At 49.8% G+C, this 21,271-nt stretch overlaps 1 protein-coding gene across 7 annotated transcripts in view; it reads right to left on the reverse strand.

The window, feature by feature from the left end:
* Nucleotides 1–513: 513 nt before the first annotated feature.
* The window catches only part of SLC38A10 (solute carrier family 38 member 10), a 47,801-nt gene continuing 27,043 nt past the window's right edge, over nucleotides 514–21,271 (reverse strand). For 5 of the 7 annotated variants that reach the window (XM_048817397.2, XM_048817401.2, XM_048817402.2 and 2 more), the window contains 7 exons: nucleotides 17,925–18,081; nucleotides 10,183–10,353; nucleotides 9,388–9,840; nucleotides 8,674–8,796; nucleotides 6,944–6,967; nucleotides 4,018–4,197; nucleotides 514–3,900 (listed from right to left, as the gene is read on the reverse strand). In XM_048817397.2, the coding sequence (XP_048673354.2) occupies nucleotides 2,693–3,900; nucleotides 4,018–4,197; nucleotides 6,944–6,967; nucleotides 8,674–8,796; nucleotides 9,388–9,840; nucleotides 10,183–10,353; nucleotides 17,925–18,081 (2,316 nt within the window). In that variant the 3' untranslated portion in view covers nucleotides 514–2,692. The remainder of the gene's footprint in view (nucleotides 3,901–4,017; nucleotides 4,198–6,943; nucleotides 6,968–8,673; nucleotides 8,797–9,387; nucleotides 9,841–10,182; nucleotides 10,354–17,924; nucleotides 18,082–21,271) is intronic. The other 2 variants (XM_048817398.2, XM_048817399.2) reach the window with 2 other exon arrangements.

Raw genomic sequence — 21,271 nt, forward strand, 5'->3', positions numbered from 1 at the left:
ATAAGGACACTGTTTAAGTTTAGAGGGTTAAGCATAGCGCTAGGGAGGAAATGCGGGGTACTAGGATGAGTAAATCCAAGTTGCAGCTTGATAGAAGGAAGGGAGGTGCTAGCTAATGAAAAGCACTCTAAGAGCAGGTTTGATCCTTGTCGCTGCTTGGGGCATGAGCCCGCTGGAAGCTGCACCCCGCTTCACACTGCAGTCACCCTGAAGCTAAACAATCCAAGTGGCACTTCATGAAATCTCCCATTTCAGGGCACATAGGGAGACCCTCCCTTCCCTCACAGCAAGGAGGAGCCTTGCTTATTTTCTCCAGCCACTAGCTGCAGCAATGGCAGGGGGATACTTACCTGGCAGGGGAGATACCAGAATGAGCAGTTTCCTTAAGGATAAGTACAGAGCACATGCAGGGCTTCAGTTGCACCACTCCCATCCCAGACAGCAGAAACTGTCCCCCGAGGGCCGAGAGCGGCTTAATGTTGCTCGTTACAGCAAGAAGAGGTCAGATCAGAATGCTTTAACTTATTTTATTGATTTGCCTGGCTTGGCCACTCCTCCGCCATTCCCCTGAGCACTGCAGATACAAGTTGGTCCTAGCACGGAGAGGTAATGAAGTTCCCTGCTTTTGTCCAGCTGGGAATCTCTCATTCACAACAAAAATTCATCAGTATTGGCCAGATCCAGGTGCTGAGGCATGTCAGAATTATCTTTGGTCCCTTTGTGGTCGGCAGGCACCTCAACAGCAGCACATTGTCACCCTAAACTGCTGCTCGCATGGTATAAGAGAAACAGTGATCCCTGTGCCAGGCAGGTTCACAACACAAAGCTGACAGGCCAGGGGAGATACCTGTACACAAGCTAGGTGCAAGCAGGGGGAGTATTTGGTTCCCACCCCCAGAGCTCCTTTATAGCTGCAGCAGGGGGCAGACTCTAGCTTTGGCCACTAGCAGAGAAGACTACTGCACTGAAAGCTTGGGACCAGCAGCCGAGTGTCTGACCTGCATCTGACTTTCACAAACGCCAGCAATCCCACGGAGGCCATTTTAGGGCCTCCTGCCCCAGAGCAGCATGTACCAGATATGGGTTAATTGAGACAGAGTAATGGAGGAACTCCAGCTATGGCAATCCTGTCTGCAAACGCCCCTCCTGAAGACATACAGCTGCCACAGAGATTTAAGCACTTCAAATAATTGGCTGACTTTAAAGACAAGTCCCAATACTCTTCTTCCCTTTTAGGAGCTCAGAGTTCTCTAGTCTGAAGGAAGAGTCACCCCCCTAGAGTTTCTCTCGCTTGGTAACCAGCCCTCATCCCAACAGTTACGTAGTTCCCGTTCCCAAGAGGTTAATCTGATATGAATTAAATAAGGAGGAGTTACCAAAGGACTCCAGTATAAAAAAACCTGACACTGCTGAGGTCTACAGGCCCCTGGCAGGGTGAAATTCAATCATTCTAGTGAAAGCTTGGGGATTTTTTTTCTTACATTTGGCAATCTCATTTACCATACCTTAAAATTTACTACTGATCCCCGACTCTTGAAACAAACCAATTTTCTTAAGCGTTTCCTTCCTCTGCTCATGTATACATTACCCAAGAATCTTGATTACCGACCTCAATGGATTTAATCACACGTTGAAGAATTGCTCTGGGGGATACAACTATACCAAACATTACATGAACTCTGCAAAGGGAGAAGAGAGGTAGGTACAATTCTGAGACAACCTGTCCCTTCAAAATCACTCAGTTTCATTCCCTGATATCTGCTGCTACTTGCCGCAAATCTCAAGCTGTTTTGAGAGGGGAAGAAGGGAGTCTGCAGTTCCCAGCACAAGCCCCTTAATGCACTTTGGGCAGGAATACGCCCGTAGTTAATAGCACAATCTGAAACGTAACATCCAAGGAAGAGAAGAAGGTAAAGCTCTTCATTATTGCTAGTATGTGGCCAACTGAATGATCCCTGGGAAGAAGAGACAGCACAACAGTAGCCGTTGTGCCTGTTTAAGGCAGCATCTTACATTAACTACACTGATATTCCTAGCACAAACTTCAGCCCAACCACGTAAGGCTGACGGAATGGCTTCCCATTGAGAAAAACGTACCCCAACAATTGGCTAACCCAGTCCTAGCGGACGTATTTTCAACACAGACTGCAACATTCCAGGAGAAGTGGAGCCATGGTGAGCTCCCCTTCTCGAGGCCCAGATAAGTTGGACTAAGCAACTCAATGCACTTACTGGGAAACATTTACAAGGAGATGGTTTGAGCAGCCCGGGATGTGCCTCGATACTGAATGGGGAAATTGGGGCAGGATGGACGAGGCAATTCAACATGAACCAAACAGAACAGATCCTTTGGGAATGGGGAGGACCTTCGAAAGCCAGAGGGCAGTCGGAGCTTCTCTTTCCGGGTCACTGACTCTCCAGTCACCCCAATGACAAACACGGGCAGGACGTTAACACTGAAGTAAATGAATGGGCCGTGGCAGCCCCCAATTCCATGGAGAGAGTAGTCTGAGGTCAGAATCAGCCCAAGGACTGTTGGTACCCAGTCCAAGTGAAGTGCTGCTGGGTTAGATTGTCAGCAGTTGCGTATGCAACTGGAGTCCACATGGTCGCTTGCTAAGCTGAATGTTGGATACTGCACACGTTAGGAGTGATAACGGCTTCACCACCAATACAGCAAGGCCGGGTCTCATCACACCTCCTCCTCTGCCATTTGTTTGATCTGCCGACTGTGAACCACTTGCTGGATGCCTTCCGCTGCCTGGTTTAATCGCGTCTCCAGGGCGCTGCGGAGGTCGTTCACTTTCACATCTGGAAGGGGGTTGAGACCAATGATGACTCCTTCCCTCGCCTCAGTCTCCTCCTCCAGGCGAGGCGGCAGGTCCCGTCTCCTTCTCCGGAGGTCCAAGTCAGCCTGCAGTTTCAGGTCCCGGTTTGGTTTGACATTCTCCTGGTCTGGTTTCTGATCCGCAGGGGGCGCTGCTCCCTTCTCACGCTTTAAGGCAACGTCGTTCTCAAAGGCATTCTTCTCAGCAGGATCTTTGAGAAGTTTTTCATCCAGGACCTTTTGCTTGTTCAAGTGGCTTCCCTGAGGATCCTGCTCCACATCCACTGCCTTTCCCCGGAGAACTTCTTTCTTAGCCTCCACTTTGCCAGCCTGATCGACCTGCTGCTGTTTGCTGCCAGCTCCTTCGGCCTGGTCGTCATTTCCCGTTCCTGGATGCTCCTGTTTATGCTGCACGTTCTCCACCACTTGCAGTTTATTTGAAGAGTCCACTGGAAGTTCCAGATCTTTGGGCTCCTCTTTATTTGCTAGTTCTGGACCCTTCCCTGCTGCCTCCTGAGCTTTGACAGCCCTTGGCAGCTCTCTCTGGGTGTCAGCGACTGCTCCTGCCAACACCTCTCCAGCTTCCAGGGCACTCTTCTTCTTCTCTTGGCCATCTCCCACAGCTTTGGCTTCATGGCCTCCCCCCAGTTCCTTGGCTGCGGGCTTCTCTGGATGGTTTCCTGCTGCCTGGACTGCATGTCTGACATCATTAGCATGTTGTGAATCATCGCTGTGAAGTGGATCCCCTAAGTTCTCTAGAGAGTTTTTAACAACTTTGTTCGCCTTGTGTTGTGGGACCTTCCCACCCTTAGGAAGAGCCTCAGGAATTTTAGGCCCAGCTACACTGACTTGAACTGGAAACTTCATTCTAGGTCTGTGCCCAGCCTCTTCCAGATCATCCACATTCCCTTGGTGTCGCTCTGCTAAGTTACCAAGCTGATTGCCAGGCCCTGGCTGAGGAGGCTCCAATATCTCCTTAGGGAGGTGCTTTGCAGCAACATCTGCTTTACCATCTCGGCCCTCTTCCTCTTTGCTCTTTGCAAGAGGCAGACCAGGCTCCTGTGGTATTTCTGCTGCAGAAAAATAAATGAAAGCTCTTTTTTAGTGCATGCCCAACAGCAGTTCTCCCCTCTCCACAGTGCACGTGCCAACCCCAGAGCGTGGCAGGTGTTCTCTAGCCCCGGCCTTACCTTGCTTTGGCTTCTCATCACCTCCCTCCTCCTGCCTCTGCTGGTGCATTTCCTTATGCTGCTCTTCAATCACAGCGAGCAGTTTCGCCTGCTGGTCTAGTAGCTGCTTTTGCTGCACCTGCTGTTCTTTAATCACTTGCAGCAGGACGGCATGATCAAGCACCTTTGTCTTCCCAGCTTCTAATGTGAAAAAAAAACAACACACACCAGGGGGCGGGGGGAAAAGAGAAGAAAATGAAGCTTGCTGGGAGCGGCAGAACAGCTCCTCACACTTAGTGTGGTTATTGGGAGGAGAGGGATAGGTGGGTATATGCTTCTCCCCCCAAAAATAACGCTTGCACATAGTCTAACCAAGTAACGATTCATTTCAATAGCTATCCTTCTCCACGGGCCACAGGAGACCCTCTTCCATATCTGTGACCCGTGTTTTGCTGTCATACTTCTTGACCGTAGCCCGACTGCAATTCCCTTCCTCACTCCTCGGAGAAGTCCCACTGCAATCGGGGGAGCAAGGACATGGGAAGAGGCCCTCTTAGCAGCAGCACAGAGATCCTCCACTCGACAGGAGAGCTGAAAGCTCACAGCAGCCGGACGCAAATACGTGTGTGTGTGTAGGGTGAAGGTGACCGCCACCACAGGACAGGGCTGTCTGATCGCTCCCCTCCCCCTCCCACATACAACTTCTTCAAAAGGAAAGCTAAGGGCTCTGCAGCTAACCTGCACCCCCAGAGCAGAGAGTGGCAGAAGCTACCATGGGCAATGTTTTGGAGGTTGCTTTTCACACAAAAGGCCAGGAGACTCAGCGTAAGACCGACCAGTGCACTTGTATTTATCCTGGAAGGGGAGAGGTCTCTGAAGCAAGGTGGTACAGAGATAAGGGACAATCAACAGCTAAATAGAATCAAAACAAGAGGACTTCTGCTTTTTAAAACCCTTCTATAATCCCCAAAGGGGCTGATGGATAGATAGGCAGTTCTGACTGCTCTCAGGGTCTGCGATTACCTCTGCAGGGGCTTAATATGGCAGTTCTAGCTTGGAACCCTGGAGAGAATTCATCCACTTTAGTGGGCCTAGAACATTTACTCCTAGCTACCGTTGAGCAAAGACATATCGTTCTGGGGCCTTCTGCTGAGCGGGAGCCAATGCCCAGGAGTCCAGCAGTTCATCTGAACTCTACTGAGAGGGAGCCCAGCCCAGGGAGCCTACCAGAGCATTCACACCCGGACGTGGAGTATCTGCAAAGCCTCCAATGCGTGGCATCCGATTCTAGCCTCTCAAATGGACATGGGCTGGGGAAATGCCCCTCTTCTTTACCCAGACCTGACCCCTGCTTTTATCCTAATCAGGTGAGCGACGTCTGACAGCAGGCACAGGCTCTGAAAGACCCAGCACCACCGCAGTCTAACACACGGCATGACCCAGGGGCTGTGCTCAGGTTTAGCTGTCATGGTGTTAAAGGCTGCGTGAGCCACTTTACAGCTTTGTGGAGAGGGTAGAGGGAATAGATTGCCAGTCTGAACTGGAGTAAATTTCATCCAATGAAATCTGAAGTGACCTAGGTGCAGTAAACTGGTGCTCACAAACATGCCAGTAGAGGACGCAGCATAACGTATCAGAAGACTGTACGTTAAACCACGACGAAACCCTGCTCGCTAGCTCTGCACAAACACACACACTGGGGGAAGGCATGGAGAACACACTGTTACTATTTGAATTTACGAGTTCGTTTAGTGCTCAGAAGTCAGGGCCTAGCAACACAGACTTGATTTGAGCCAGGCACTGTGCAAGCTACATGCAATGGGCAAAACATGCAGACACCCTGTCTGTAGGGAGACATTACAACATCTTTCTGCTTAGGACATGCACCACTGCATATACTGTACAGTGCAGACCTGTCCTGTGCTTTTGCCCCACCCCCGACATGCCTAGTGGCATTTCTCCAAAGCTCTCTGGGAGTTTCCAGAATATTGCGCCCAAAGGAATTCATGGCAATGATTAACAGCCTGTAAAATGCCATTTAAATTAAAAAGGGAAGTTGTCCTGCTAATAACCCACAAGGTGACTAAAGGGGAATATGTTCAGTGCACAGCAGAATGCTATAAAACAAGCAGTGACTTTGGAATATTCCCGTTTACAAAAGCTCCATTATGGGCGGGGGAAGTGAAATCACTGGAGGAGTGCAGTTTCCTTCCCCCCATGTCTGTTTACTTTCAGCACTTTGCTCAGCAGTGCAAACAGAAGTCCTTTCTACTCTCACTTTCTGGGGGCTGCACTCCACTAGCTCTGCATGGTTAGCAATGCTGAAGGAGAAGGTTTCAAGCCAAATCAAACTTGTTTTCATGGAGATTTTTAAAAGCCTATGTAACTCCTCTCAAGCTTTTCACACACCCAAAACCCCGCTGGGCTGCTACCCCGTCACACTCCCTCTGATCTGAATGAGAGTGGAGGAAAATGTGTCAGACCCTGAATCGCTCTGGGGGGGCTTAACACACCTCTGATAAAAAAATACCAAAAGCAATTTAACAAAGAAATGGAGAGGACTTGGGCATCCCGAGGGGCCGCAATTCAGGAGCTGGGGAAGGAGAGCCCAGAGAGAGGTTACGGTCAGCAAGGGGCATCCGTGCAGGAGGATTGTGAGCACCAACGTTTTCCTGTTTCTTTAGGTGAGGGATTCAGCTCTGTACAAAGGAACGGGACACATCCCAAACACCCTCTTACGTGCCATTAAAGCCCCCAAGGACTGTGTGTCACTTAAGTCTCTCAGGCCCTGTGCTGACTCTCTGCCTGGGGTGAAGGCTAACACACACGCTCATGCAATGCATTCACAAGAACAAAGGCCATGCATGCTACTCTTTCATTTGCACTTAAATCCTGGGATTTTAAATCCTCCTTACAATTCGATATGGTCATTCCTTGAGGTCCATACCTGCTACTAGCTTTTTAATCTCAGCTGTTTCAGGCCCATTGAGATGCGTAAGGAAGAGAAACAGATTAGGAAAACTGTGGTTTTTGTTTTGTTTTTAAAGCAAATGAACAAGTCAGAAGCATCAAATAACCTTTAGAGGCACCTTCATGGGGAAGGCACCTTCATGAAACTGACAGATGAGGACCAGATGAATGCTAGATTCTACAAGACTCTGCAGAAACAGCCACCTAAACTCGTATCCCGCACCCGCACTGCATATATGCCGCCTCTCAGGATATGGCATGTTCAGTGTCACCTGGTATGCAGGATCTGTTCCCGCGACAGAGATCCCTGGATGTAGCCTAGTGTCATCCAGCAATTCACAGGGCCTGCAGCTAACCTGCTCTCTGGCCGTCAGGGAATCTGGTCTTTTCCAGTAACGCAGGTGTAATCTGCTGGGCTCAGGTTGCACAGGAGCTCCCGGGGCTCAGTCAGTCTCTCTCAAGTCCACCATGGCAAGAATGTGAGCAACTGGACGCTCGCAGCGGTGACCAGCCACCAGACACGAGCCCTGGGTCTGAGTCTTGGATTTTGCCATCCCAGATTGGCAGAAGCTAGGAACGTTCCGGGGTCTATCTACACTGCAGCTGGCAGCGTGCTCCCCTGTGCGGGGAGCCAGACATGTGCTAGCCCACTAAGAATAGCAGTGTGGCCACAGTGGCCGGGGTGGTGGCTCTAGCTAGTCACCCGAGTACAAACCCACCTGACCCCCTGCTAGCTCGAGCAGACTGGTGTGTGTCGGTCTGTCTGTCACAGGAGGATGTGCCTTTGGAGGCAGCGCGCACGACCCTGACTACACAACAGTACACCGCTGTGCCGGCTGAGAGGCCATAGGCTCCAAACCCTGGCAGCGGTGGGAAGCGTCGGCCAGGTATTCTGGAGGCCAGGACTCTCCTCTTGGAGAAGTTAAACCTCGCTGACCTACCGTGTATCATGAGCTAGCATGCAGCCACGCAGGTGGGAACAGGCAGATCAGGTGAAGGATGTGTAGCTCCACACAGTGGAGTTCACACAGCCATTTCCCACTGTGGTTTTATTCTGGCTTCGCTCTTGTTCACCCTGGGGCCTCGCTCTGTACTCTAAGATTGAGTGTGGGGGGCGGGAAGGGGAGGAGAAGGGGAAGGGGAGAGAGAACCAGGACAGAAAAGCCGGGCCTACAGTCCAGCATGGGTCACAGCACCAGCTGGGCTGGCAGAAGTTTTGCTTTGAAACATGCCATCCTCTCCTGGAATATTTAGCCCTTCGAGACAGACGCTAACCACTAGACCTGATAGCTGCGTTTTCCCAAGCAATGGGTCCCCACCCGTCAGTGGTACATAGTGGAGTTCCGGAGGGTTACAGGGCTGGGCCAGATCATAACCCCGAAGCGGGGAGCCGGGCCCAGCCCCATAGGACAGGAGTGGGGGTGTGGGGCAGGCTCGCTCTCCAGCACCTCCCCTCGGCACCTGGCCGGGATCAGGGTTGCGGTGCCAGGGCAGAGGGTGCCTGCACATAATGGCGGGTAGCAAAAAGCCAAAAGGAACCACAGGCCTCAAGTTACATGATCCCAACCACCACGAACAAACCGTCTGGGCTGTACATTCTCACTGTCCCTTTCACGCCGCCTAACGACACGACGGGCTCCCGGGGGGATCGGCAGCTGTGGGGAGGCTAAACCCCACTTCATGCACCCGGCGTACGGGGAGACTCACCCTCCAGCTTGCTGTCGGTGTCCTCCTGCGGCCTGTCCTCAGCATTTCGGATCTCTCTCTGCTCTGGTTGCTGTGGCTGCACTGGATCCAGCCTGTCTGGCGGGAGCAGCTCCTGCTTCGCACCTGCGGACAGACCGACCGACCAACCCACGTCTTTGGTTGGAAAGGAAGAAGCGCCAGATGTTCTCTAAAAACATCTCCACACTCCGTCCCGCGTCCCCCGCCCCCAGCCAACGCGGTTTATATTCAACCTGACAACTGCAAGGGAAGTAATAAAAAAATATTTAACAATCTTATAGACTCCTGGCAGAGAGCCAATGCTAACTACCTTAGCCGATTAAAATGCAAGAACCATCCTAGCTAGCTTTTAGATGGGCACTTAGCAATGTGTTACCTGTCAAGATCTCCCAACTCCACATCCCCAGTGAGTTGTGAGACACATAACAACAGCACAACACCTGACATTTAGTAGGCTAGCAAACAATTGTTTGACAGATATGATAGTAGCTGTCAAAGACACCAGATTCCTCGTTTCCCCCAACAGCTGCTGAAGGGGCTGTGCATATGCACATGCTAATCTTGTGAAATTAAAAGGGAACACTGGAATGTAGATAGGAATAACCAATCGCTGCCCTCCCCTAGCCTAGTCGCTGCGGGAGGACTGAGGGACAAGAGGAGAATTTGCTCAGATGAGCCACCCAGGAGATGACTTACCAGGGTCGATTTCCTTCTCTACAGACTTCACAGCTTCCGCAATGTTCCCAGGCTGCTGGAGATTTGCCTCAGCTCTCTTCTCACCCCCAGGGAGGACAGCCAGTGACCTCGGCTCGACCACCTGCTTGCCTGGCTCCAGATCTTTGTACAGCAGTCGGCCATCTCGTCGCACCTCTGGGGCATTCTTCAGGTCCTTGAGGGGACTGTCAAACTCTCTCTGGAGTGGGTTGTGGGCCCCATCTTCCTTTCCTCGTTCCAGGTTGGGCTCCTCTCTCTTGGGATCCAGCTGTGCAGCCTTCTCCAGGGCCGGCTTGAGCCGATTTGCATTGGCTTCTTCAGGTGGATGCTTGTTCTCCTCGGATTCTTCACGGTCCTGCCCCTCATCTACAACAACTGCGTCATGTGGGACAGGTGGCTCATGCCGATGGGCTTCTCCCACAGGTAAAGCGATCCCTGGGGAGAAGGGGAGGGGAGAAGGTCAATGGGCCCCTCTGGTGGGATTTGGGGCAACTCCACCCAGCAGACCCATGTCATACCCGTGTGTACCCTCCTGCTCTGATATGTGTCACCCCTTCCAGTGAGCAGTCCTTGCTGCCTAGCCACGTGCAAGCATGTCCAGCGAGCCACAGGAGCAGCCACGCTGGGCCAGGGAGGGAATGGGCCAGGACGGGGATGGAATCGTGAATTACCTGCAATAATATTGCTAACCAACCCTTCCAAATATGTCAAGTTGCACCTCCAAGCTCCAAAGCTCTTGCCCTCTTCCCAGCCCCAACAACCCCATCTCCGGGATACCCTGGTCAGGCCGGTCGAGCTGCACTTCCTCCTCCTGCTTGGCCTTCGCTTCGTCTCTCTTGGGCACGTCCATGGGCACCTTGATCTGCGGCTGTTCCATCTCTACCTTCTCATTTGGCAGCTTCGGTTTCTCGCGGCTGTCCTCCGCCCCCTCCACAACTGGGTCCTGGACTGTAAGCATGGCACAGTTAATTGAATGAGGTCACACATGGCTGCATTGTCAATCTATAAAAGGAATCAGGGCAATTCTTTTGTCAGCTGTAATCCTGTTTCTCCAGCTGAGTGACACGAGTCTAGGAGGCAATTCTCAGCCTCCTCAGTCAATTGTTAGTGCCTAGTTTTCTTTACTAGCCATCACTCTCTTGTTATCAAGATACAGAAAAACAGTACAGTGCAAAAAGAAAAGGCGTACTTGTGGCACCTTAGAGACTAGCCAATTTATTTGAGCATAAGCTTTCGTGAGCTACAGCTCACTTCATACAGTGCAATTTACCTAGTGTCACGCCGTGGGACAAAAGCTGTGTGCTACCATGAACCACCACCAGATGGCGGCATTGACCTTGCGCTCTTCTCTGAGATTGGTGCCACCACAATTCCAGATACTGAGCTACTTCTAATCCCTCGGAGCGCTCCGGTTCCCAAGCTGCGCTCCCGGACCAGCAGCAGCCGGTGGCGCGTTCGCGGGGGCTCTGTGGAGATCCTCTTTCCCAGCTGCTAGGCTACACTCAGGACGGGAAAGGCCCATCAAACAGTTTCCTAATGTTACTTCTTCACAAGAACAATTGCTGCAGCTGGCACAGGGATGTAACGGGACCGAATGGGAGGGGATCACAGATCGGGCACAGATTTTTAACCGTGTGGGTGATTCACCATTGGAACAAACTTCCAAGGACGGTGGCAAACTCCCTGCCTCTTCATGCCTTGTCTGGAAGGCTGGATGCCCTTTTGAAAGATCTGCTGTAATCAAACCCAAGTTACTGGGATCAATAGCGAGGTGGGTGGGTGGAATTCTCTGGCCTGTGTTGTACAAGAAGTCAGGCCAGATGTTCAAATGGTCCCCTCTGGCCTCAATCTATGAAATGGGAATGTAGGTGCCGCCCATAAGCCGCTCTCAGCAGCAGCCCACACTATGGAAATGTTTGAGAACCACGGCTTCAGAGGAAAAACAGAGGAGGGAATCAGATTGTTTTCCAGCTTTTGGGAGATGAAATCACACAGAGCATTTTCTGTCCAATGAACTCGGAAATATTTACTTTCTCTATCACAAAAACACACTTCTCCACCCCTCCCGCAAATTTCCTTTGGGGAATTAATTCTGTAAACATTTTTCAATGTTCTCCTCCCCCTCCCTGGAACTGGTGCCGTTTGTTACCAGATGAATTCATGGGAAAGAGAGACTGCCACAGTTTCAGCTGTGCCGGTCTTATGCAAGTTGTGAAATAGACGAACAATACACGATCCATGCCCGTGTGGGAAGCCCGGCTGGAACAGCTGACAGACTTGGACTCTTTGCCCTAGAGCACTGTGCCAGGTTGTGAAACTATTTCAGATCTGGGTGGTTTTCAAGGTTGCTTTGGTTAAGTAAATATCACAGGAAGAAAAGGGGCCTGAAGCAATGGTGGACACTGCAGGTCACGCAGCCTCGCTAATGCACCGAGCCCTAGTTCCCCTTCCCTGGGAAGATGTAGGGCCAGAGTCACTGCCCGGTGAAGCCAATGGAAAGATGCCGATTGGCAGGCAAGTTTTTCTCCCAGTGGAGCGTGGCTGCGAGGCATGGGCAAGGGGAAGATGTGCGCTCCCCTCTTTGCCCAACAGAGAAAACCGATTCAAGCAAGCTGTCAAACTCTCTCTGGAGTGGGTTGTTGGGTCACCCTTTCCCAACACGTGGCTGTGTCCCTTTCAGCACATCACCAACCAGCATCCTTTCAAAGGTGACCCCACCAGACGTGGTGGCCCTCTCTTCAATCCCTTCAATCCCTTCATTAGAGGCAGAATCAGGGGGGCCGGGAGGGAGGAAATCAAGCATTTCTGAACCAACTCTGGGAGGATGGCAGGATTCCCGTGGAGGGATGCCGAGCCCTGGGAAGAGAGTGCTCTGCCTTTCGGAGCAAGGATGTTCCCAGCCAAATTCTAGCCTCACAATCCACAAGTTACTTGGTTTGCCCGAGAAAAGCTTTAGTTTAATTGTTATGGGGGTCCCTGGTAACTACGCATCCCAGTTCTTATCGCGTTTACAGAGGTCTGGCTCATTCAAGAGAAGCTCAATACAGATTTGCCATAGACCCAGCGTTGCTTGGGGCCAGGGTATTATTAGAATTTGGGTTAATTCTACAGCAACCCCAACATTTCATAAGCAAAGCAAAAGGGTTCGGGAGCCAAACACACAGAGCTTCCCATCTGACAGAGTAATGAAAGAGTTAAAAGAAAGCAGGGCTCCTACCTCTGCCTTTCCGCTTCCTAGTCAATCAAACCAGTGGCTGTCCAGGAGGAGACTGCAGCAGGTGAAACTAGTGAGGTCCCCCCTACAATGAAATCACTGGTGGAGGCCCCATGGCTGTACCCAGGAACAGGCGTAAATCACGAGATGGCTAGCATGTTACACACACTTCCAAAAACCACACAGCAAAACAATAAAAAGATAAAACCTCCACTCCGTAATAAGGCCAAGTTGCCTCTAAGCTGTCATTTTCTCAGCAGGGAACAAAATTAAGTTCATCAGCTGGGCGTGAATTAATGGCCTTGCGTGCTGCATGGAACCCTACAAGGAGCTATATGTGGTTTGCAGAGAAGAGTTTTGCTCAGGAAGTGTAATAATCACTAACTGTACAGTCGCCTTTCAGGTCCCTTTGGAGAACGTTACAGTAATGCCGGGCCTCTGCATGTTTTATGAGCGGCGCTGGACTTTACAGGCGAGGGCTGAGAGGCTATAAAAGCTTCTTGGCTTACAACAACAACATCATCATCATCTCAGCATCAGACAGCAAGAGGGTTTTCTTCGCTGCTCGCTGGGCCTTCCAGAACCAGCCCAGCAAACAATGCCCTCTAGCAGCTGTCTCCCTTTGGAGATATATTGGGGGGGGGGGGAGGAAACACCACCCAAGACTTCCTGAAACAGATTTTTTTTCCTCTTAAGTGGTTTGCCAACAATGTCTCTAGGCTGCAATAAAATTGCATGATTAGCAACCTAAAAGCTTCCCTCCCCCATAGCTTCTGGTTGGGATTCCAGCAACGGCCCCAGAAAGACATTACAAATGTCTCCTCGCGTGGTTTTCATATCACTCTTGTCCACCATGTTAACAACTGTAGCTGTAGCCTACATCCATACCTCCTGCTTCTTCGGAAGGAGGAGACGACAGCTTGGCCTCGTTCTCCTTCTCCTCCTCAGGGGAGGGGGAATTGAGGAAAAGGGGGCCAGATGTGGCCTGGGAAGAGCAGACAGTGGATGGGGCACTGGGAAGATTCTGTCGAATAGAGGAAGAAAATACATTTTTTGGCTATGGTATCATTCCCAACACAGGGCTATTTTAAGTCCTTGACAGTGTCATCAATCGCTGTCTCCCCAGTTCCAACCACGAGAGGGCGCGAACAGCTGCGAAGACCTTGATTTTAAACGCTTGCTTCCATTGTCCGCTTTTTGAAACTGATCGAAGATGGTAGCGGATCTGAGGACTGAGACGGGATCAGTCCAAGCTCAGCCTTTGGGACGCGCACACCCCCACAAATTCCTGTGCTGAGGTCAGGGGCGTCGTTTCGTGGCTACTAAAATAAGTTCTACCCTCACATCACTTCTGCAGCACCCAATCCCTCTCTTTGAAAGACAAGATGTTTGGTCTTGGAGATTAAGGCTGAAGTAGCTGGCACATTTTGGCATCTTTTTAAAATTCAGATTTCTGGTGAATGGGGAGAGGTGGGGAGGTTAGAATGCAGCAGGCCCAACCTCAACAACGTGATCCAAATGATTTGGCTGGCACGTGGCTTGCAGGGAACCCTGATCAGCTGGCATGCCCGGCAGAACAAAGTTCCTTGGGAAGGGGCTCTCTGAGCCTTGTGGAGCACCGTCCACACTGTCAACACTTAGCAGGAAATAAGTGTTGACGTTCAACTCCACTGGAAAAAGAATCTGTTCATTGACAAGGCTTCAAGACCTGAACAGACCTACGCATTTTAACCTAGCTCCCAACAGCACTGTACTGAAGTGGTTTCATCTCTGTGGAAGACCTACAGAAGGAGCCTCCTATTAGGGAAGCAACCAAGAGGGGCTGGGGGAGAAGAGGAAATCAGTGGCTGAATGGTTCAGAAAACTGAGGAAAGGCTTGGGCCCTGATTTTCAGAGGTGCTGAGCGCTCAAAAGCGCCTGCTGAAGTCAACAGACGTTACAGGAGCTCAGCATCTCTGAACAGTAGGCACTTAGAGAGTCTAGCCCACAGTCCAGCCCTGACCCGGGCTGGTGAATTGTCCCCAATCTCCAAGCCCAAGGGGAGCGAGTGATTACAGAGCGCGCCGCCCCTCCCAACGCTCTGCAATGGTGACAGATTTCACAAGGTTATCGAATGGCATCAGTGAAATTAGCTCACAGTTGTCTCCTCACACACCAGCCGTAAAAATGAACCAAAGTTACATCAGGGTGATGGCTCCTTCTCTGTGCCACAGGCCCTATTAAAAGGCACTGGAGAGTGGAGCAGCAGAGACAAGCTGTTCCTGCAACCGTCGGGGCGAAGGGAGTGGCTGTGTCCAATCCACACATGTTGGGGGCTGCTCCTCAGCTGGCAGGGACAAGCGTGGGATCTGGGCAGGTTTCTTGCGGGGAATGCAGGCGACAGGTTCAAGCGGAGCTGCTCGAGTGGCACGGCCGCCATGAAGAAAGCCAGGGGATGAGCCTGTGTCGAGACCGATAGCCAGGAAAGAACCCGGCTCTGCACACAGCACACCCAGCTCTATCCAAGTCCCGTTATATGCAAAACGACAGACTCCAAGGGGGCACCGAACGCGAAATACCAGCTCAGACACTCCTTGCTAAAACAAGCTGAAGCCCAGCGGCTCGAGGAGTGGCGGGGAAAGGCTGCTGTCACACAAAGGGCATGAATCAGACCTTTGTTACGAGATATTGCACAATGAAAGACATAAAATAAAATGAAGCAGCAACGCTCAAGTAAGGAGCTGAAAAATATTACAAAATCTTAATCCACCCCATGAGACCCTCTGGGGTGCTTTCAAATACAGAGAGAAATTGCCTAATTAGCTTTTTTTTTTAAACGGATAATTGCCTTCATGAGCTTTCACAGGCAGCTTAGCAACCTTTTAACATACATACCCACTGTATGTAATAGCAGAACATTTCTGAAAGGGGTTTTATACCTTCCCAAAGAGCCGCTGACAGTAAACCTCAAGCAATACAGGCAGGGGCCGTAATGGGCACTTGGGTGTCATTAGTGAAAACACTATTCAGAGTTCACTGGTCAATACGTGTTCACATAAAAGGGCAATGTTCTAATATTCATAATCCCAGGGCCCACGGGGCAGGGTTTTAATGAAAGTCTGTACAGTTCTGGTCTCCACAACATCAAAGAGACCAATAAAACCCCTCTCACATGCTGACAGGCAAGAGTCAGACAGAGAACGCAAAATGGTAAAAGGCTCAGCTCAGCTCCAAGCTTTGCCTCAACCAGGCAACCCATCAATTAAAAGGGAGGTGGGAAAAAACCCCAAGAACATGCTAAAAACAAACTGCGTGCTGCCAGCAGGGAAGCCATGTGTTTCTGGTAAAGACTCGTGCAAGAAATAAGAACCAGATGTGGCCGATGGAGGGCACCCAGGTGATAGCAGGGCAGCCCCCAGCCCTGCACGTATTTCCAATGACAGGATGCAGCTGTTCTGGAGGCTTCAGGGCCACAGACTAGCCCCTTCCCAAAACAAACCAAGGCAGGGCAAAAGGGAGGGGGCAGGAAGGTGTTGATTAAAGCAGGGTAATTAATGGCCAGCCAAGTCTGGTCCCATGGAGATGTGAAGAAAGCAGAGTCCAGGGAGGAGCAGCGCTGCAGCGACTGAGCGGCAAGCAGGATGGGCCGAGCAGGCAGCAGCCTTGGCTCACAGGGAACCCAGTGTACTGCTTGTGGCCCAGGGCTGAAAGGCTCCCTAGGCCCATTTGAGTTCATTGTTCTATTTCCTCTCCCTGGCCCATTGTCCCCGTCCAATCCCTTCTTCCTCCCACAGAACCAGGCTTCAAAGTCAGTGCTGGAAAGCACCGACTCTGCTTCCCAGGGCAGGGCCTGTCCCAGTGTCGACTGCATTCTCCTCGCTCTCACCGGGCTGGTATGAAACAAACCAGAAGTCAGCAAGGTTTTGCTGTGGACATGCCCATTAGAGCTGCATGGCGAGTCTCCAGGGAAATTTAAAATCTAAAAACGTCTTCCCCCAAGGTAGGATTATTTAATCCACCATCAAAGCAGCAAATGATCTGGGCTAATGTTGGCTAACTAGTTCTAACTAATGTTTGTAGGAGGGCATCTAGGATTCCCTAGGTTATGACTGAACACAAGCATCCTGCTCTTCTCCCTGCTTCACACAGGGAAAGAGTGGAGGGGCGGCTATGACAAACTCCAAACGGGACTGTTTATTTTACCCGTTACAAAATGTGTGTGATCAGCAGCCCTTCCGAACTGAACACCCGCTCTTTGGCCATTGCTGCTCTGAAATTAACCAAGATTCAAGAATTAAATTGCATCCTTCCTCCCAGCCTGGCCCCACTGAGCATGCATTAAGGATCTGAGAGCGTCTTCCGCTAGGACCATCTCTGTGCAGGGGAAGGTGTGCATTGTGGATGTATAAAATCTGACCATCATCCGGGATGGAGCAGCGCAGGAGTGAATGTTATCGCAGGCAGCACCAGTGTCTCGTAGACGCTCAAAGCTGTTCCCCAGGAACAGGGCCAGCGACTAGGAGGGAGCATAATCTCCAGCAAAAAAGCCTGGCTCTTTTTTTTGCTTCCATTCTCAATATCCACGATATTTCAAAGCCCTGAAGAACAGAAAACCCCGAGCAAAGCCAAACAAGACTTGAAAAAAACAGAACAACCACAGATGAGGGGCAGGGCAGGGCCAATCAACACCTGCTAGCGATGGCCTTGCAAAGCAGGCCCACAGCTGCGGAAGGGAGCGTCAGGCCATAATTCTATCAACGGCCACAGTAAACAAATAATAAATAACATGAACCAGTAAACAAAGCTGAGGCATAATCACAGGCTTGGTCAGGGCTAAAACTGGCTCCAAATTTATATCTTCACAACCAAAAAAAAGTCGGCACTCATAAATTTACATACCTTTGAGTGCAATGAATGGCCTGTTATTGAAACTTTGTACAATATGCTGGCAGTGATGGAGAAAGTGGCCCTGTTCTGGCTCCTTGTACCCTTCGTACAGGTGGCCAGTACACTGCTCTCTCTAGTCTCATGCGCACAGAGCTCCTTTTATTTCAAGGCTTGTGTCGTTCCAGAGCCCTGTCACTAGTGGGAGGGACGAGGGCCGCCCCTCTCAACAGAACAAAAAAGAAAACCCATATCCTTGGCAGAGACCCAAGAGGCATTTTGGAAAGTGACAACTACACCCTTTCTTGGAAACCTTCTCAGGAGGCCCTGGAGATGCAGGCATTGGAAAAGGCTCCTGGTGACCCAACAAAAGTGGCTTTAAAGGGGTCAAGACAGTTTGGAAGCAGGATTGAGATGAGTGTAACACACACAGAACACGTACCTGGTATTTTGACAGAATCTTGGTCAATTACATTCTTGGCTTCTTTTAGCTGATCAGACAGGTCCACTGCTTCCGTTTTCACTGGCAGGTCCTCCATCACCGATAAGGTGGTATAGGTGCTAATAACGAGGATTCCCAGGCCGATCCCCAAGATGAGCTGCATAACAAATGGGTCAGCGCCGACGTTAACATACATTGAAGCGAATGTCATTGTTCCAAATAGCATCCTTCATGCAAACTGTATCTCAAAAACAATTCAGAGCTCAATTCAAGTACAGAAACAAACAAGTAGTAGAAAGGGAGAAAAACTTAGGAGGGAAATGGGAGAGAAAGGTAGTTTCCAGCGGCGGTTTGAAATGGGAAGCAGAGATGCACAAAAGCTGTTTCAGATGCTAGAAGCTGCAGAGGAGAAGGCTCTTGCATGAGAGTGCTCAGATTGTGCGGCCAGAAGAGGCTCCTGCTAAGGGAGAGGAGCTGAGGTATGTGTGGCAGGCTAGAATATGTCCAGACAGGATTTTTAAAAGGAGGCTAATTATTATATTACATTTCTATCAGTTAAGTGAGGATGACAGTCAGGACAAGTTTGGTTTAAGCTTTTACAACCAAAAGAAATCTTTCTAATCAACTGTTGTTAACACCTCCTAAACCGTCCACAGCCTGAACATCGCAGCATGGTGCAAGTGCCCGAGAACATGACTTGTCTATTTCCAGCAGTACAAAAAAAACCAAGATGGTTGAGAAGAGAAAGGAATGTTGTGGGTTTCATTCCACTCAAAGGGAGAGCAGTGTGTATTATTTTCTAAACGTGAACTAATCAGCATGGAGAGAAGCTTGGACGATTACGATGACACCAAAAGCTATTTCAGAGTTTACATCCAAATAAGCCAATATTACAGGTAAGTATCTCCCTGCGCCTTTGATTTTAGAAATCCCTCAGAGTTTTGGGAAAATGTATGGGATACTCCTGGGTGTGTGCGCGTGCGTGGGTGTGTGCGCGCAGCAATGGAGGTACCTGAAAAGTAACAGATAAATACATTCAGGTCCAGGGAATGTTTGCCTTGCTTGAGCACTGGAGCTGCCCTAACTGAAAAAGGTACCAGTTGAAAGAGTCGAGTGGATGGATTGTTGGCCAACCACACTGACAGTTTAGAGATTTAATTACACTCCAATGTATTATTTTTACCTAGTTAATCACAGTAATTGTCACTGCAACAGCTTCTCCTGGAATCTGGTTTGCATGTCAACACCTTCACCGTATTAAGAACGACTGGTAGAAGGGAAAGACCCCGCAAGAGGCTATGCTGGAGTCACTGGCGAGGACGATGATAAAGGGATCTGGACCCCACAATAAAGACCTGTTTGTCCCCACACACACCCCTTCTCACAGTGGGACATGAAAGCAACAGGAATAATTAAGTACAAAACAGAAAATGCCTCTGCACCTCTCCTGCAGACTATGCTAGGCGTATTTCACAAATAGCTTTATAAGACACTGTCTTGATTTGCAGAAGAAACTTACTTCTTTGCTGCAAGATCTCCCCACCAGCGGATGGAATTAAAGCACCAGGCTGACTGACCCTCATACAGAGATTAAAAGTGGATCATTCTTATTAATTATAGAACCAGACTCACAGAATCGTAGGACTGGAAGGGATCTCGAGAGGTCATCTAGTCCAGTCCTCAACACTGAGGCAGGGCTAAGTATTATCTAGACCATCCCTGACAGGTGTTTGTCCAACCTGCTCCTAAAAATTGCCAATGATGGAGATTCCACAACCCCCCTAGGCAATTTATTCCAGTGCTTAACCACCCTGACAGTCAGGAAGTTTTTCCCCCAATGTCCAACCTAAACCTCCCTTGCTGCAATTTAAGCCCATTGCTTCTTGTCCTATCCTCAGAGGTTAAAGAGATCAATTTTTCTCCCCCCTCCTTATAACAACCTTTAATGTACTTGAAAATTGTTATCATGCCCCCCCACCCCGTTTTCCCTTCTCCAGACTAAACAAACCCAATTTTTTCAGTCTTCCCTCATAGGTCATGTTTTCTAGACCTTTCATCATTTTTGTTGCTCTTCTCTGGATTTTCTTCAATTTGTCCACATCCCTCCTGAAATGTGGTGCCCAGAACTGGACACAATACTCCAGTTGAGGCCTAATCAGCACGGAGTAGAACGGGAGAATTACTTCTCGTGTCTTGCTTACAACAGTCCTGCTAATACAGCCCAGAATGATGTTTGCTTTTTTTGCAACAGTGTTACACTGTTGACTCATATTTAGCTTGTGGTCCACTATGATCCCCAGATCCCTTTCCGCAGAACTCCTTCCTAGGCAGTCATTTCCCATTTTGTATGTTTACAACTGATTGTTCCTTCCTAAGTGGAGTACTTTGCATTTGTCCTTATTGAATTTTGTTCTACTTACTTCAGACTAGTTCTCCAGTTTGTCCAGATAATTTTGAATTTTAATCCTATCCTCCAGGGCACTTGCAACCCCTCCCAGTTTGGCACTTTCCGCAAACTTTATAAGTGTACTCTCTATGCCATTATCTAAATCATTGATGAAGATATTGAACAGAACTGGACCCAGAACTGATTCCTGCAGGACCCCTTGATATGCCCTTCAAGCATAACTGTGAACCACAGATGATAACTCTCTGGGAATGGTTTTCCAACCAGTTTTGCACCCATCTTATAGTAGCTCCATCTAGACTATATTTCCCTAGTTTGTTTATGAGAAGATCATGTGAGACTTTATACTGAGATAGTGCCCAGAGCCCCACATGGATCAGGTCCGATTGTGCTAGACGTAATACAGAGTGACGGCCCCCTGCCCTGCAGAGCTTACAGCATAACTAAGACAAGATATAAGAGGGTGTAGAGACATTCAGAAACAGCACTGGAGGCAGGATGAGGAAAACGAGATTACGAACAGGTGCTGACCTAGCCCAGCCAGATGACAGACAGTTAAATACATTTCAAAGTAAGAATATAAAATAAATATCGTCAGTCCTTAGCAGGCTTCTACGTAGCTGTTCCCAGGTGGCAGTTACTCAGAGGCATCTTGGTAGAGGTAGGTCTTTTGGAAGGGATTTGAAGGGAGGGAAGAAGCTTTGCAGATTAGTTTGAGGAAGACGGTTCAAACATATGAGAAAGCATGAAGGTGCTTGTGGGTGAAGAGGGCAAACCAGTGATGGAGGCTGACATCATCTGTGGAACAGAGGGGGTGAGACACGACAGTGTGCTACAAAGGGCATCAGGAGAGTGGGAGGGCTAAGATACCAGGAGTCTTAGAGGTGATGGGGTGGAGAAGAAAGAGCGCGCAGAGGGACTCAGAGCTGTGGGGTGACGT

The sequence above is a fragment of the Caretta caretta genome, chromosome 14, assembly GCF_965140235.1.
Source record: "Caretta caretta isolate rCarCar2 chromosome 14, rCarCar1.hap1, whole genome shotgun sequence".
Classification (NCBI taxonomy): Eukaryota; Metazoa; Chordata; order Testudines; family Cheloniidae; genus Caretta; species Caretta caretta.